Source organism: Balaenoptera ricei, chromosome 5, assembly GCF_028023285.1.
Source record: "Balaenoptera ricei isolate mBalRic1 chromosome 5, mBalRic1.hap2, whole genome shotgun sequence".
NCBI classification, from domain to species: domain Eukaryota; kingdom Metazoa; phylum Chordata; class Mammalia; order Artiodactyla; family Balaenopteridae; genus Balaenoptera; species Balaenoptera ricei.
The window spans coordinates 25,231,135-25,249,177 of NC_082643.1; the positions used below are offsets into that span (position 1 = coordinate 25,231,135).

Consider the following 18,043-nt stretch of genomic DNA (forward strand, 5'->3'; position numbering starts at 1 on the left):
TTGCTGCAATCACCTGCCTTAAACCGATTACTCTTCTACAGAAGCCATGGTCTGTACCTCTCATGTCATCCTTGGAGGGGAGAAAAATCTTTGCAAAAAGCTATGGCATATGGGATTCATAGCTGCTAGGTTCTGAAGCAACTGAACACTTTTTACAACTCTTTCTTCCTAGAAAACAAAAGTCATACATTGGATGTCTGCTCAGGTACAACCCAGGCAAGGATGTTAACTCCTCTTCGCCAGTCACACCTTCTTGGGGATTCAAATGGTATAAACCTGACAATAAACAAGTGCAACAGCTAGTGTTTACCACTTAATCTACTATTTTAAGTGAGCTTTGCCCAGCTTTGTCCCCATTATAAATCACCATCATCGTCTTACCTTTTTCAAGAATTTCACCATCACTTTGCTGTTTTTCCTCTTCCAAGTCCACTGGTTTCTCCAAGGCTGCTTTCTCTCCCTTCACTTCTTGCTCTAGTGCTCCCTTTGTTTGTGGCTTACATATGTCCGGTTTTTTGAACTCTGCATCTTCATATCTTTTCTGTCGCAGTTTAACACAAGCTATTTTTACTAAAAGCAAAGCACTATTTACAAAAAGATTTTTTGCAATAAGTGATATCATAGTGAACTATCAGTAAAAACTTATAGGCAATTTAGTTTATTACTTTTAAGAGCCACTTGCTCCAATACAGAACTCCTAAACACTAAGAGATTTTTTTTTTTTTTTTTTTTTTTACTGTTGACGAAAATTCATTTTCTTTACCTTTACTTTTCTTGGCCAACAAAATGAAGTAATTAATGCTATTGGAAGCACTGCTGTCACAAGATAAATGAACCAAAGCCATGGGCGCTCTTCAGTAGCTGCCATCAACTGTTTGAATATACTAGGCTAGAGAAGAAATAAGCATAAAAAGGCAATTAAGATTTTATAAACCTTCATTCAGAAATACAGCCTACAAAAACAAAAAACTTATTTCACCTAGGTGGTTTTATATTAAGGAATCATGAATTTGCAAGATAAAAAATATTTTATTTTCTCATTTTATACTTCGTAAAGTTTAAACAATTATTCGCATGCATTGCTGTTTGACACTTTGTAGTAGAAGGTACGTTATACTATATAGGTGAATATTGCTAACCTACCAGCAAGAATTAGGACAGTTTTCTTTTTTGGTAAGTTTTAGGATAGAACTACTCTTTATGGATGTATTATCTGCTTCATTTAGAAGTACACAACTCTCTGATAACTCATCCTGTACTTTTAAAAAACTTACTAAAAAAAAAATCAACCTGATAATCATTGTGTTTTCTTTTGCTTGTTTATTAACAAATTTTACACACAACCTTCAGGAAGGAAATTGTTTCTCTTACTAAAATAAAATCTAAAATTATCAAATGTTTTAGTTAAAAGAGTTTCCAAATGAGAATCCCTTTACCTTTACTTACTCTTCTGATGGTTTTTGCTAATAACCAAAAAGACCTAATGTGACGTACACATTTTTCTTTACAGTAATTGGTTTTAAAGATAGATTCTCCAAGATGCATTGTGTTGAAATATTTAGCTTACTCTTTTCTAAGTAGTGTTAAGATTTGGGGAAAAAAAAACTGGAACATAGTAATATTAAATTTTAAAAGTTTCTATACTCCTCTAAGTGAAAAGTAGTTAAAATGAATAAAGAATATTTAGATTACTGTTCCCACTTAGGCCTTAAATTGATAGGTGACAAAGATATTAAGTCTCATTTCTAGTAGTAGTAGTGGTCTCATTTCTATAACCATCAAAAGGCACTCAATCCCATTATGCTATCATAATTTAATAAATGAAATGAAGACTTACATATATAAAATTCATTATTAGTTTATAATGAAGCTGTATCATAATTTGGTAAAGCTAAATATTCTGTCTACATAAATTTATTTAAATATGTTTCTTTAGCATTTAGTAATTATTGCACATTTATTTACCTTTTTAAAGGCCATTTGTACAACCTATAACCAGGACCACATCCTATTATTACCATATGGTAAATACTGTACCTCATTATCATTTTCTGTCATTATTTTCACTCCCCAGCCATCTGCAGCCCAGCGATCTGCTACTTCCTTTTCCGAACAAATAATAAAATTATCAAAGTAGATATCAGAGGTCATGGACCAAAGCTCTAAACCAAGAGCACGGAAGGAAGTCAGAAGAAATGGGTGATTGTCTTCAAAATAATCTGGATTAGGAATTTTTCGAGGACTCCAGATACCCTGCGAGAAAAAATAATTTAAAGACATTTTCAAATAGAATAATTTCATTATAAATGTTACTCAAGAAGTAGTTGCTGTTGAATGAAATTAGCAATACTAACTGGAAAAAAGAAAACTTTAACTGATAATTAATTCATTAGTAATTCACTAGAAATAAAATCTTGTTTCTTCTTATCTGGAACACGATGTTCCCTATGAAATATATCCTGTACACGATGTTCCCTATGAACAATGACTTTAAACTCTGCAAAAGGGGACTTCCCTGGTTGTCCAGTGATTAAGACTGTGCTCCCAATGCAGGGGCCCTGGGTTCAATCCCTGGTTGGGGAACTAAGATCCCACATACCACAACTAAGCCCACGCGCTGCAACTACTGAGCCCGTGCGCTCTAGAGCCAGCGCGCTGCAACTAGAGAAGCCTGAGCGCCACAACGAAGACCCAGCACAGCCAAAATAAGTAAAATAAATAAATACATACATAAATAAATAAGTAAACTGCAAAAAAAAAAAAAAAAAAGAGGCAGAGTGAAAATCCAATACAGAAACTTGAGTAATTAAATTTCACAACTGACACTATATTAGACAAGTTTTTTTTTTTTTACATTTAATAAAGATATTCAAGACAAGATATCATTAAAATTGTTCAAATCAGAGAGATCACTGTATGGCAAAAACGGAACCGCACCTTTCAACATATACTCGTGATAGGCATCAATAATCAACCATGGTTGAATCTCAGAACAATTATTCAACACAGAAGTTCCATTAGATCTTGAATGATTAAACTCAACCAAATCAAATAAATCGGACAATATGATCACTCACTGACTTATTCCACCATCACATATGTCTATTCTGTGCCAGGCACTATGCCAGATGCTAGGATACAGTGGTAATCAAGGCAGACATGGTCCCTGCATTATGGTGTTTAAAGTCTAATGAAGGAGATAGACATTATACAAAAAAGTTACCAAAACAGACATTTTGTGATAAATACTATAAAGAAAAACTACAGTGAGCAAAAAGAATATATAACTGTATATATAAAATAAATGTTAGAAAATGTCAATGAATAATTAGATGAAACTAGAGGGTTAAATGGATAACGTAAGGACTTCCACCCCCAAAACTAGGTATACTCAAAAAATATCTGATTCATATTAGGGAAAAAAATTCAATTTTAATAATACCAGAGAGTAAGGAGCACGTTAATTAAGCACAGACTTTAATTACTAAAATGTACAACCTGAGTCTTCTTGATCAGAACTCACTTCTTATATTTAATTCTAAAATAAAGTTTTATTCCAAAGTGATCATCAGTTGATTACTAAGGAAAAATATAGTATAAAGTAACTTATCTTTAGTTCTTAATTTTATTCCCCCAGAAAATTAAATAAGGAATGTTTCACTTTTTAAACGTAAATTAGTTGGAGTCTATGTTCTTTGACTTCTTAAGATAGCTGAGGCACACTATTATACAAATCAAATTTCCTGAAGTTAACATAACATTATCAATAACTAGATAAATAGCACAACATTTTAAAGTTTACTATGGGACTGGAACAAGTGGTTATTACCTGGTAGTTAGGGTTATCTATCATTGGAGGTCTCCATACTCCTTTGTATTTTGGGTTATCTATCATGGGAGGGCTCCACTCACCACACCCAATCCGACATTCTGGATTAGAAATCTGAGGTGCCTCCCATTCTCCATCCATGTCTTCATTCCTTAGGATATTAGAACAAAGCAAATGGAGTAACCTCAAGTCTCTCCTATCAGTCATATAAACTAGTAACAAAAAAGCAAGTAAGAAACATATGAAATTGACATTTGAAGATGAAGAATGCTTACCAGTCAATGGGTTTTTCAGCATTAGGATCTGGAATAAATTTCGGTTCATTATCAAGCCAGCCATCAGGTTTAACAACACTTGAATCTTCTATTTGGGCAGGTTCACTTTCATCCCTGTAAATACAGTATTTTACGCTAATTATTAATTATTCAAGCAGTTTAAAAATGCACGTTACAAAATTCATAAGGTACCAAAAGGCATTTATTTCCTACCCTGTCTTTGTACCTACTACCTCCCCTCTCTCTCATCCACCTAAATCTTCTGCTATACACTTTTTTATATATATTACTTGTTATGTTCTATACACACATGCACATATGTATGTGTGTGTGTGTGTGTGTGTATATATATATATATATATATATATATATATATATACACACACATACTTTTTTTACACAAATGATAGCATTCTATACAGAGTATGTTAGACCTTGCTTTTGTTCACCTAAAAACTCATTCATCAACAAACATATACGGGATGACTACTACATGTCAAGACTTCTAGGAGCTCTGTTGTATATAAATATATATCTGCTTCATTCTTCTTAACAGTTGCATAGTTTTCTACTTTGTGACTATATCATAATTTATTTAATCTATCTATTGTTGAGAATAGTGTTTTCAAAAACTTACTATGATGAATAATGCTATAATTAATATCCTGGAATATATTAGAAATTAATAAGAAATTAGTTGTCAGCTATATGAAGTAAAATTTTTTTCCAGTTTCTCATGCATTTTTTAATGTAGCTCACGGTGAGGTTGTTTTTTTTTTTTTGCCATGTAAAACTCATTTATTTTCATGTAGTTGAAATTTATTAACATATTCCTTTATGATTCTTCAATTTTATGTCATATTTGGAAAGGTCTTCCCTACTCCAATATTATTTTTTAAAAACTCTTCGTATTTAATTCTAGTAATTTTTATATTTTCCTTAAAAAATAACACTTAGAAAGTAAATTCTAAAGTATAGAAACATAGTCACAGTAAGTAGTGAATAGAATTACTAACATAATTTTCGTCTTTACAGAAAAGTAACAATTTTAAATAAGAAGCTACATTATGATTTTCCAAACAAAACTTGAATAACAAACTGAAATAATCAACAATATATATGTAAAGACTGAGTAACAAACTGAAATAATCAAATCTATGTATGTAAAGACTTGTACTTGCCTGTTATCAATGTTATCTTAGGGTCTCTGAGGGCTCAGAGTAACCGGGGTTTAAAATTTAAGGGTGCATCTCTTTTAGCACTTTATAAAAAAAATTCTCACACATTTCACCAATCAGAATGAGGTTCGTATATACAGTTTCTCTCATTTAAGGGCAAACGTATGTCCCAGCCCTACTCTTTATGGGCAAACAAATATGAAGCAATGTTAGAAAGCCCACATGGAGGGATGCAGTCCTACCTTTTCTGATAGCATGAATTCATGGAAGTGATACACTAATAAGTGACTTATTAATTTTTTTTAAAAGTACTATTCTTCCTACCTTGCACAAGTTACTTCCCTATTATACTATTTCCCTTAAGGCAAAGACATTTTCACTGCTAACCAGTACCCCTATTTACCTAAAAGAGAGTTAACAAGTTAACACTTTTGGTTTTCCAGGAGCAACATTCTATGTTCTGAATAGGTGGTAAGTCCCAATGTTTACAAACAAGAACTTGAAGAAATAGTAATAGACACTTTCCAAAATGAAGTACACAGAGAAAAACTGGTTTTAAAAAATGAATAGATCCTCAGTGACTTGTGTAACAAATGTAAAGCAGTCTAACACACATTTAAGTGGCATCCCAAAAAAGAGATGGGGAGGCATATATAAATATTTAAGGAAATAATGGCCAAATGTTACCCAAATTTGATACAAACTATAAACCCACATTTCAAAAAACTCAAAGGATCCAAAGCAAGGCAAATATACACACACACAAAAATGACATCAAGGCACAACAAAAATCAAACTACTGAAAACCAGTAACAGTGAAAATAAATCTTAAAACCAAACAGAAAAAAATGACATATTAGGTAAAGGAGAACAAGAATGAGAATAACAACTGACTTCTCATCAGAATCAGTGTGAGCCTCAATGATACGGAATGGCTGTTGCAAAATAACTATCAACCTATAATCCCATAGTGAAAAATCCTTCAAAAATGAAGGGAGAATAAAGAGATTTTCAGACAAATAATTTGAGAATGCAATGACAACAGGTATGTACTACAACGTATTAAGACAAGTTTATCAAGCAGAAGGAAAACAATAACAGATGGGAATTTCTATCTACACAACAGAAGGAGAGTACCAGAAATGGTAAATATGTGGGTAAATAAAAGAACTCTTCCCCTCATAACTGTCCAATAAAAAGAGACTGACTGAAGAATAAATATGCATGGCCTTCACAGTATATAAAGAAGGAAATGTATGATAATACCATGAAGGATGTACGGGAGAAAATGTAAGACTCTTATATGATTAACTTAGACATGAAGTGGTATAACACTATTTGAGAGTAGACTGAAATAGGTTTAAGATGCATATTGCAAACCCTAGAGCAACCAGCAAAACAATAAACTACAGATGAAAAGCCAAAAAGCCAATAGAGAAGAAAAAGAAGACTCAAATAAAATATAACTCAATCCGTAAAAAGCCAGGAAAAACATTTTATAAAAAGCCACAGAATATATGGGACAAAGAAAAAACAAGTAGTGAGATGGTAGGTTTACACCCAACCATAGCAATTAAGTGCATTAAATGTAGATGGTTTAAAACACTCAAATTAAAAGGCAAGACCCAAATGTAGCTGCCTACAAGAAAATCACCTGAAAAATAAAGGCATATACAGGTTACAGGTAAATAATGGAAAATAATATTCAATGGAAACATGATTTAAAAGAAAATTGGAGTGCTGATTTAATATCAGACCAAGTAGACTTCAAGACAGAGAGTATTATAAGAGTTTATAAAGAAGGACATTTTATAATAATAAAAAGGTCAGTTCCTCAAGAGGTCATGAAATACTGTGAATTGATCTAGTAACAGATCTTCAAAATACTTGAAGCAAAAACTAATAGAACTCAAAGGAGATAAAGACAAATCCACAATCATAGCTGAAGATTTTAGTTTTCTTCTCTCAGTAAGAGAACAGACTGAAAACCATTAAGAATATAAAAGCTTTTGAACAATGCTATCAACCAACCTGATGTAACTGATATTTGTGAATGTTTTCTGACCACAACAGAATTAACTTGGGAGTTAAAATGAAAATCATACCTGGAAAATCCATAAATAATTGACAACAAAGCAACACATTTAAAAATACATGAATCAAAGAAGAAATCACTAGGGAAATTATAAAACAGTATGAACTGAATGTTCTCATAAATAATATATATTTGTGGAACTTAGTTAAAACAGTGCTTTAAAACAGTTAAAAGAGAGAAATTTTACAGCTGCTTCTATCGGAAATTATTTTCTACCTTAATAAGGTAGAAAAGAGAAGCAAATTAAGTCCAAAGTAAGAAGAGGAAGGAAATAACGAAATACAAAAAAGGCCAATGGAAGGGAAAAACTAAAACAAAAGCTGGTCCTCCAAAAAGCTCAATAAAATTGATAAACCCTCAGCTAGACACATCAAGAAAAAACACTAATTGCCGTATCAGAAAAGAAAGAGGGGACATCAGTACAGATCATTACAGACATTAAATGGATGATAAGAGATGATGGAACAATTAGACACCCATATTTTTGAAAATTAATCTTGATTTATACCTCACAGTACATACAACAATTAACTCAGAACAGAGTTTTAGTCAAAACTATTTGTCTAGAAAACAAAAGAAAATCTTTGTCACATTTAGGCAAAGACATCTTATCTTAGTAAGATGCAAAAAGCATGAATCATCAAAGACAAATATTGACAAACCAGACTTCATAAAAATTTAAAACTTCTGCTCTCTGTTACGAAAATTAAGACAAGTCCCAGAGTGAAAAGAAATATTGCATACTGCATATCCATATTAATTGACTATTGCTGCATAACAAATTACCCCAAAACTTAGGGGCTTAAAGTAACATTTATTACTGCAGTGTCTGTACAGCGAAATCTGGGTGCCACCTAACAGGGTTCTTGCCTCAGGGACTCTGGCACTGGCAATCTCAGACTGAGGTAGGCAGCTTCTGAAATGGTTTCCAATGATCCTGCCTCCTGGTATTCATGTCCATGTGAAGTCGCCTCTCCTTGAGTGTGGGTGGGACCTAATAATGTGCTGTTAATGAAAAGAAGTTAGTAATGGTATGTTACTTCCAAGATTAAGTTATAAAAGACTGTATATTAGTTTCCCTAGGCTGCTGTGACAAAACACCACAATCTGGGTGGCTTAAAATGACAGAAATTTATTATCTCACAATTCTGGAGACTAGAAATTTGAAATCAAAGTTTTGGGCAGGACCATGCTCCCTCTGGAGGCTCCAGGACAGGATATTTCCTTGTTTCTTCCTTGCTTCTGGTGGCCACTGACGACCCTTGGCATTCCCTGGCTTGTAGATGCATCACTGCAATTTCTGCCTCAGTTGTCACATCGTGTTCTCCCTGTATGTCTGTGTCCAAATTTCCCTCTTCTTACAAGGACACCGGTAGTACTAGATTTAGGGCCCACCTTAATCCAGTATTACTTCATCTTAACTTGATTACAGATGCAAAGGTCCTAATTCCAAATAAAGTCACACTTACAGGCTCTGGGTAGACACGGCATTTTGGAGGACAGTGTTAACCCAGTACAGACTGTAACCTCCATCTTCTTCGCACTCTCTTCTCCCCTCCCTTCCCCTCTCCCTTGCTTCCGTTGAAGATAGCTACCATGTTGTGAGATACTCTGTGGTGAGGCCTAGATTGCAAGGAACCAAGGGATGACTCTGGCCAACACCCAGCCAGGAACTGAGGCCCTCAGTCCAACAACAATTCAGTCCCTTGAGAGACTGAATCCTGCCAATGCCCACTTGAGTGAAACTGAAACTGGATCTGCTCCTTGTTGAGCCTTTAGATGACTACAGCCCCAGCTGACATCTTAATTGCAGCTGAAAGACCCAGGGCCAAAGGACCCACTAAGCTGCAGTCAGAATCCTGAATCACAAGAAACTGAGAAACAAATGTTGTTTTAAGCCACTAAATTTTGGGGTAATTTGTTATACAGAACTAGATAACTGACACAACACCTGTATCCAGAATATAAAGAACTCTCATAACTGAATATAAAAAAATAACCCAAATAAAGCAGGGGAAAAAATTGAAAAGATACTTCTCCGAAGAAACTGATATGAATGGCAAGTAAATGAAAATTGGGGAAATTAAGGATTAGTCATTAGGGAAATGTAAATCAAAACTACAATTAGGTATCACTACAAACCTTTTAGAATATCCAAAGAAAAACAGAAAAACAAAAACAGATAATACCAAAAGGTCAAAAGGTACAAACTTCCAGTTATAAGACAAATAAGTCCTGGGGATGTAAGGTACAGCATGGTGACTACAGTTCACCACACTATATCATATATTTGAAAGTTAAGAAGAGTGAATCTTAAAAGTTCTCAGAACAAGAAAAAAAGCTGTTAACTATGTGAAGTGATGGATGTTAACTGAACTTACTGTAGTGATCATTTTGCAATATATACATATATCAAATCATTATGTTGTACATGTAAACTATTACATTATATGTCAATTATATCTCAGTTAAAAAAACAGATAATACCAAATGCTGTTAATGTATAACATCTGGAACTATTACATAATGGTGGGAATGCAAAATGGTATAGCCCTTTGCAAAAGTTTGGCAGTTTCTTATAAATTTAAACATACACTTATTGCACAATCACACTCCTAGGTATTTACCGAAGAAAGAGGAAAAATTATGTCTATACAAAGCCCTGACCACAAATGTTTGTAACAGCTCTATTCATAATTGCCCCAAACTGGAAACAACCAAAACTTCCATCAATATGTGAATGGATAAACAAATTATGATACATCCCTACAATGGTACACTACTCAGCAATAAAACAAAACTAATTACTGATACAAGCAAAAAATACAGATAAATCTCAGAAAGCATCATTCTGAGTGAAAGAAATCAGAAACAAAAGTTATATACTGTATAATTCCATCTTATATGATATTCTGGAAAAGGCAAAGCTATAATGGACAGAAATCACATCAGTAGTTTCCAGAGGTTAAAGGTGGAAGGAGGGAATTCATTACACAAGGATATAAAGGCCTTTGGGGAATGATGGAAATATTCTACATCACGACTGCGGTAGTGGTTAGATCACTGTATATATTTTTCCAAACTCATAGACTGTATATCTAAAATAAACGGATTTAACTGTATGAAAATTATACTTCAATAAATCTGACAGAAAAAAACCATGCAATCAGAATCCAGCAAACATCAAAAGGACAATACTTGTTGACCAAGGAAATTGCAAGGTTAGTCAACATTAGAAAATCAATCAATATAATTCACCACACTAAGAAAATAAAGGAGAAAAACCACATCGCCATCTCAATAGATGCACAAAAAGTGTTTTACAAAATACAACACCCAATCATGGGGAAAAAAAACTCTCAGTAAACTAAGAATAAAACTTTTTTTACTCATACTTAGTACATCTACCTTTATGTAGTCCCCTCCCAACTGTACTAGGGTTGGTCTGATGACAAACAGAATACAGCTGAAGTGATGGCATGTCACTTTTGAGATTAGGCTATAAAAGGCACTGCAATTTCTGTGGTTGTGCTCTCTCCCTCTTGGATCACTCCCTCTAGGGGAGCCACCTGCCGTGTCATGAGCTGACCTAAGGAGAGGCCTAGGTGGCAGGGAACTGAAACTTCCTGACAAAGGCTACAGAAGCCAGTGGGAAGTGGGTCCTCCAGCTGCCCAAGTCAAGCCTTCAGATGCAGGCAGCTCTTACTGGCAGCTCGACTGCAACCTCAGGAGAGTCTGAGCCAGAACTGGGGAGCTAGCCACTCCCAGATTCCTGCCTCTCAGGAACTGGGTGAGTTCACATTTGTTGTCTTCAGTTGCTAAGTTTTTTGGTAATTTGTTACACAGCAATAGATAACCAATAGGGTGGGTTAAATACATAAAGACAGATAATCTACTTAGCAAAACCATAATTAAGAGTTAAGTGTCAGCAGGAAAAAAAAAAAACCTTCATAGGAATAAAGCTAACAAGATTTTAGGGAGAAATTACAAAACATATTTGAAGGACAAAGAATATCTCAGTTAAATGGAGAGATATAAAAGTATCCCTCACCATCTGAATTCAAGCTATAGGTAATCTGGAACTGAATACATTTCTTTCAAGGAAAATATTCATAATCCTGCAGAATGGAAACCACACAAATACTCAGCTAGTGAACATTTTATGGGTAAGCAAACTGGTATGAGTAAATCCTATATAAGATGCTGAGAATATGGCTTTTTAAGCCAACTAATCATTAACTGAAAACACCGCAACTATGTAAAGTACGCGCACAACATACATGATAAAGATCAAACTGGGAACTGAAATTAAAGTGTTGGTGTTTTAGATTCATGGAATTTTTTCCCCCACAGCATTGAAAACATACAAAATACAAATACGATATTGAAAAGGGCAACAAAATTAAAATATTAATTAAAATGAAAATTAAGATAATTAAGAGGCAGGGGAGTGCAAAATCCGTCTTAGAGAAGTATTTCACCCCAAATAGTCAAAATAAGTAGTACTGATGTTTAAAAGAATAAGCTTCATTGGTTGTAAACTTCACTTACACGTTACTTTATGCCAAAGAACGCTTTGCTACTGAATTCTTTGCTTACCAGTCTTCTGGTTTGACAGCAGAAGGATCAGGGATTTTTGCTCTTTCATCCCAATCATCAGGTTTTTTATCACGGGGATCTTCAATTTCTTTGGGAGGACTGATAGGAGGAAGCACATCTTCTAGCAGGCTTCCTTTGTTTACAACTATCTGATCAATTAATACTTCAAATGTGTCATCTGGATTCATCACTAAAGACCAATTAAACATATTACACTTATCATATTGACAGACATGTTAAAGATAATCTTCTACCCTAAACTTCATGGGTGAAATTTTCTCTCAACCAGAATAGAGGAATTACCGATGTATTAAATCAAAATACACTGAAATCACTAGATATAATGTTTTCTAAAACCAAAGATAAAATTTTAAGTAATAATAATAATTTAATAAAACGCTCCATTACTTCTCAAATAAAAAATACCCAATAGCTAACTCAGCTTAGGACTCACATGACCAGTCAGCTTCACTCTTTCATAGTTACAGAATACAACCCAATCTTCACTATTTTAAAATAATTTTTTGAAACGACCTCAAACTTTAAAAGTTGCAAGTATGCTATAAAGAATTTTATTTTTTCTTGAATTACTTGAGAGTAAATTACTGACCTCATCCGTATCATCCCTGAATGTTTTAATGTATATTTCCTATAAACAAGGACATTCTCCTATATAACCCAAATCTAGGCACCAAAATCAGGAATTTAACACTGATACATTCTTATGATTTCCTAGAAATCTATAAAGCTCATTGGCATTTCAAATTTATTGATTCATACACTGTAGTGAAAAATGTCTTAAGGATGATTGAAAATATTCAAGCTCACACTTTAGTACGTTTGTTTTGAGGTAAATTCTAGCTCTTTAAAAGTCCCTAAGCCAAAAGTTTCATAAAGGACTCCCTTATCATTGTAATGACAAAATAAAAGCTCTTTCTCCCTTTTGTAAACATGGGGTGGGGAGTCACTGAGTATAATTTATATCTTTGTAAAGAATGGTAGATGAAAGGAGCTGCCTAACATTTGCTTTCAGTAAGTTAAGGAAGTAGGAGCTGTCAATAAATGTCAGGATGATCCTGACTTAACTAGGTAAATGGGCTACCACTTCCTGTAAAAGCAATTCTGAAGTAATAACAATCTCCAATGGTTTCAGTCACAACAATGCCAAATTATTTATATCAAAATCAAATACTGCAATTTATATACAAACTCAAATAATGTAAACGAACACTCAGTATTTTCTCCCTTCTCTTTTTTCTCCACTATTTCCTCTTCTATTACAGCTGAGATTATAAAACTATATTACTACACAAAGGAAAAAAGTCAAGATTGAAGCAGAACTGAGAATAAGATCTTAAATGCAAAAATGTGCTAGACCCTTTCTAATTAAAAAAAAGACATTTCTCAAGAAAAATCCTGAAAAGACTATTTTCTGAATAAATTTTGCATCTGAAATGTTTTAAAATTATAGTAAATCAAAAAAGCACAGGACAATTACACATATGTGAAAAGACATCTTTGCCCAAAATCTTTAGCCAAAAAACCTTTCCGTTTAGAAAACTGTATTCAATGTTCTAAATGAATCTACAACAAAAGGCATTGGATTATAAAGTCTTTTAAGGGACCCTGTAAGGTTCTTAGAACAACTACAGGATAATGTTATAAAAATATAGTAGTATTACAGAAAGTTTTTTTAAAAAGAAAATAGCCACTCGATAATCCTAGCACAACAAAGTTTTTGTGTGTAGTAGTAAGAAAAGCAAATGTTTAAGAGTCAGACTTGAGTTTTAATTCCAGTCTTACCAATTACTTTTGTTTCCTAGGGCAAGTTACTTAACCTAAATTAAGGCAAAATAAGAGAGAAACTGCTCACCTCACAGGACGGTTGTAAACAAAGTGTCTAGCATAGAGCATGGTACCTATCAGGTGATTACTAAAAATTAGTTTTTTCTAGTGTTTTTCTTTTTGTTTGCATAATATGTCTAGTGGCCATCAGGATGTGCCTCCAATTTGAATCTCGTTTTCTTTCCCAATTTTAATATTATAAACGTCTCTTCCTTGTTGCCAAACATTTTCATAGTTATCATTTTGTATGGTATAGAAAGAAAACCACTACTGTAACATTTGGGTTGCTTCCAATTTACAGTATATTTTTACACATAGGTCATTTTCTTTCTTCTGGATTATTTTCTTTGGATAAATTCCTGAAAGTGGAATTGTAGCCTTTGATTACACTACCAAAGTGCTTTTGACCAGGTTTATACAAAGTCTAATTAAAATTCATTTTTTCTAGTTATAATTTCTCATTATCCCTACATTTCTGCAGTTTACTTTATGCTCCCCAAAATGTCTAGTACTATTTTCCAATTTCAGAAAAAGGTCTTTGATATCAATACTGATATTAAAAATAAAATTGGTCCCTGTGTTGGCAGACAAAATGAATGTTTCTGTAACTGCAGTTTTTGGAAAGAAAACTGAAATATCTTAGTCTTGGATGGAGTTGTCCTGTTAGGTTCTGACATGCTGTGATTTTAAGTAATCATGGGCAGAACAAACCTCTATAATTGTATGATCTTGGGAAGAGGAGAAACAATCCCATGTACTGTTCCTCCTAGTCAACATATACGCAAACTCCTAGTTACAAAAGTAAAGCTAAGTATGTTAACAGATGGTTGCTCAATGCTTTCCCTTTCAAAGTTTTCCCACAACTACCACAAGGCAGGACCCAACAATGACAACTGCCTATAGAATAAAGTCTAATATTAAGGGCTTCCTCCTCTTTAACCTTTTTCTCCAGTTTTCTATTCTTTCAGCACCACTAATGTCAGGGTGCCTAAAATATCCCTTTCCTCTCCTATCTTCCACATTGTATCTACACTTCAAGACTAGGTCAAATATAACTGCCTTCACTAGGTTTTCTCCAAGTTTCCAAACTGAAAGTAATATTGTTTTTGAGCTCTTAACTGTACCTCATACGACACTTTACTTTCTTTCTACCTGTGCTATAAGTATGTGTGTCTTATTCTCCTAAAAAGATAAGCCCTTAACAGAAGGACCTGTGTTTCTCCCAAAGCACTTGCCACGAAAACATTGGTAGTCAGCAAATATCTTTGAATTAATGAATGAATTAAAAGGACATACCAAGGGTATAAAGATGAGTCTTCCTGTCTGTAAAGAACTGTTTAAGGTCTACATCTGGAGGTTTGGCATGCTTCTCTTCAAAAACTCCAGTTTGGGGATGTTTATGTCTGAAGATAAAATGAAGCTTATAATCTTCTCCACATTTATCTGGTCCAAACATAATGGTATAGGATGTTTTATCATAAAAGTTTTCCTTCAAAGAGAGATGAGTATTGGGATTAGTCCAGAATTAGAGTATTTAATGGATTTCTCTATTCTACCCCATTGGGTAGAGTTCACAGAAATGTATCAAATGCTAATTCACCAAAGAATTAGTTGACACAATTGACAATAAAGGATGTGGAAAACACAACAAATTTTATTTCAAAATAGTTTTTTAAGTGCACACACTACTTCCATCCTCAAGATGTAGGAGAGAAGCTGGAACCACCCTAGCAACATAATGTTTTAGTTACTCTATATAGCTCTGTATTATTAATATTTTATTAAGAAAATTAAGCACAGAGAAAAGCATTCTGTGACTTAAGACTACAGTGCTTACTTAGCCATTACTACTATTCAGTAAGATACCAGAAAATGGCGCCCCTTAGCACAATGTGAAGAAGAGATTCAGACTCAAAAACAGACACAGCAACATGCTCCCCGTTTTATTACTGGTCATTTCTCTTCATTTGGCATGGACGCTGGTTAAGAGCATGGGATCTGGAGTTCAAATCCTACCGTTGCCTTTAAACCAGCTGTGTGTGGCCCTGAGCAAATTTCTTAACCTCCCTGTGGTTCTATTTCATTACCTCTGATGAAGATAATAATAGTACGTACCTTATAAGGTTTCTCTGAGGATTAACTGAATTAATTAGATAAAGTGCTTAGAAAAATACTTGGTATTTGACTTTATTATTGCCATTGTACCTTCAGGTGATCATCACCTCACAATACCTAAGTGTTTCACCATCTACTACAAATGGCTTCCCCTTTACCCGATCCTAATAATAGTAAATGAATCCTTTAATCTGTTTCATAGCCACGCATTCTGACAAATATCTCATTAATGCCTCATTTATGTTATTTTTGTTTTATGCAGAAATCCTGACATAGCCTCCTGTAGGAGGATGCTATAAGAAATGTCTCCAAACCTCAAATGGTCCTAATGTAACTTGCTTCACTATGAAAACATTTTTCACTTCGTAAATTTTTGCAGACTGCCAATTCCTGAACTGGCCCGCCTTTTTAATTTGGTTCTTTGGCCATTTTGTTTTACTGCTTTGCTCCGTTATCTTACTTCTCCTGTGATTATTATTTTGTAAAGAAAATAACTGTAAGCTGATCTTTTAGTGACATTTATAAGCACCAGGTTATTTTTTATTTATAGACATAGCAAACTTTTTTATGTGGCTAATGATTACAAAACTGATGCCATCAAGTAACACAGCTGCGTATGAAACTTGAAGGCGCACTGTAAAAGCTATATAAACTCACAGTGGATAAAAATTTTCAAAGTTATTTTCGATTTCAGTTGAAAATGAAAATTTCAGTTGTGTCAATTGCTCCTTAAAAATACTTATTAACTTTAATAAGGTTTTCTTAAACATTAAAATATCATACCAGATTCAAACCATCAGTGTCTGCTAGGAGTTTAATGTATGCACCTCCACAATCAATACCATCTTGAAAATTTACTTCATATCTAAATGAAGGGAAAAAGAATCATACTGCTGATAAATAAAAGTTACTAACTGTTCTTCAAAATCTAATGTATTACTCTCAATTCATTTAAACACAAACATTTTACATTACCAGAAAGCTCATACAAAGCATATCCACAACCTATAGGGAACAAGCAGAAATGACTTTTCTGTGCACATCCTTAAAATATTAAAAATAGAATGATTATAATCAACTATACAAAAGCCAACCAATTTGTCAAAATAATTTTTTCATCAAAACTGTTGAATTAAGAATAAAATACTTTGACTAAAACTTTTAACAGGAAACTTCAAATTAAAATAAGGTACGTACTATACATAGTCTTTATAAACTAAAAACAAAGACTATGGGGGTCATGGCTACAGCATAAATTTCTAAGAAATTGCTAATGATCCTAGATATCCAGTCTGCTACTAATCTGTCTTTTAGTTCAGCTACACTGAAACCATGTTAAATAAGTTGTACATTTAATTAAATACCACCAGCAAAGAGATTTCATAATCTCAGTCAATAACCTGGAATATTTCAGATCTTAACAGCCAGGAGATAGGGGAAACACAGTGTAACAGCTAAAAGAGTGAACTGACATGGCAGTCTCTTCATAGATCTACAACACTCTAATTCTCAGCAAAAGTTCTGTTTAGGCAATGACAGTCTTACTGAACATTATTTAGAAGAGATTTTCAGTAAATTGATGAATTACATGTGACAAACCGGATATCAAACTGAAAAACAGTGAAAACCAAAAAAGTTATGATTTGGTTTAATTAATTAAAGCAAAAAGAGATGAAAACTAGAGGAGCAACAGGACACAGTGATAATTTTAATGAAAGACTATAGTTTAAAATGTTTCTGAAGAAAGTTTAGAGACAAAGTAAAAAAAAAAAAAAGTATACAAAACTTTGACAGTTTGAACCCAATTAGTATATGTATTTTGTATAGAAAAGAAATAGAGAAAATACAGTAAACTTTTAAGTGACCATCTCTGAGTTGCTGGAGATTATGGTGATTTCCCCTCCCTACTTTCTATTCTGCTTTATTTCTCAAGATATCTGCAACAGTGGTTACAAGCAAGTACTTTTGAGTCAGGAAGACCTGAGATTTTTTCTGGATTCCGGTAATACCTCGGCTAAAGGCACATTACTGAAGCTCTAGTCTCTATTTGCTCATCTGTAACGTGGGAATATTGCCCATACCTACACCTCAAAGGACTGTTATGATG

General features: G+C 33.6%; 1 protein-coding gene across 1 annotated transcript in view; it reads right to left on the reverse strand.

Annotated features, from left to right (window-relative positions):
• Positions 1-18,043, reverse strand: part of CLGN (calmegin) — a 43,566-nt gene that overhangs the window by 2,818 nt on the left and 22,705 nt on the right. The window contains exons 6-13 of the mRNA XM_059923926.1: positions 16,720-16,801; positions 15,118-15,310; positions 11,977-12,166; positions 4,105-4,218; positions 3,830-3,980; positions 2,038-2,253; positions 764-889; positions 382-541 (exon numbers count right to left, since the gene is read on the reverse strand). Coding sequence (XP_059779909.1) covers positions 382-541; positions 764-889; positions 2,038-2,253; positions 3,830-3,980; positions 4,105-4,218; positions 11,977-12,166; positions 15,118-15,310; positions 16,720-16,801 — 1,232 coding nt within the window. The remainder of the gene's footprint in view (positions 1-381; positions 542-763; positions 890-2,037; positions 2,254-3,829; positions 3,981-4,104; positions 4,219-11,976; positions 12,167-15,117; positions 15,311-16,719; positions 16,802-18,043) is intronic.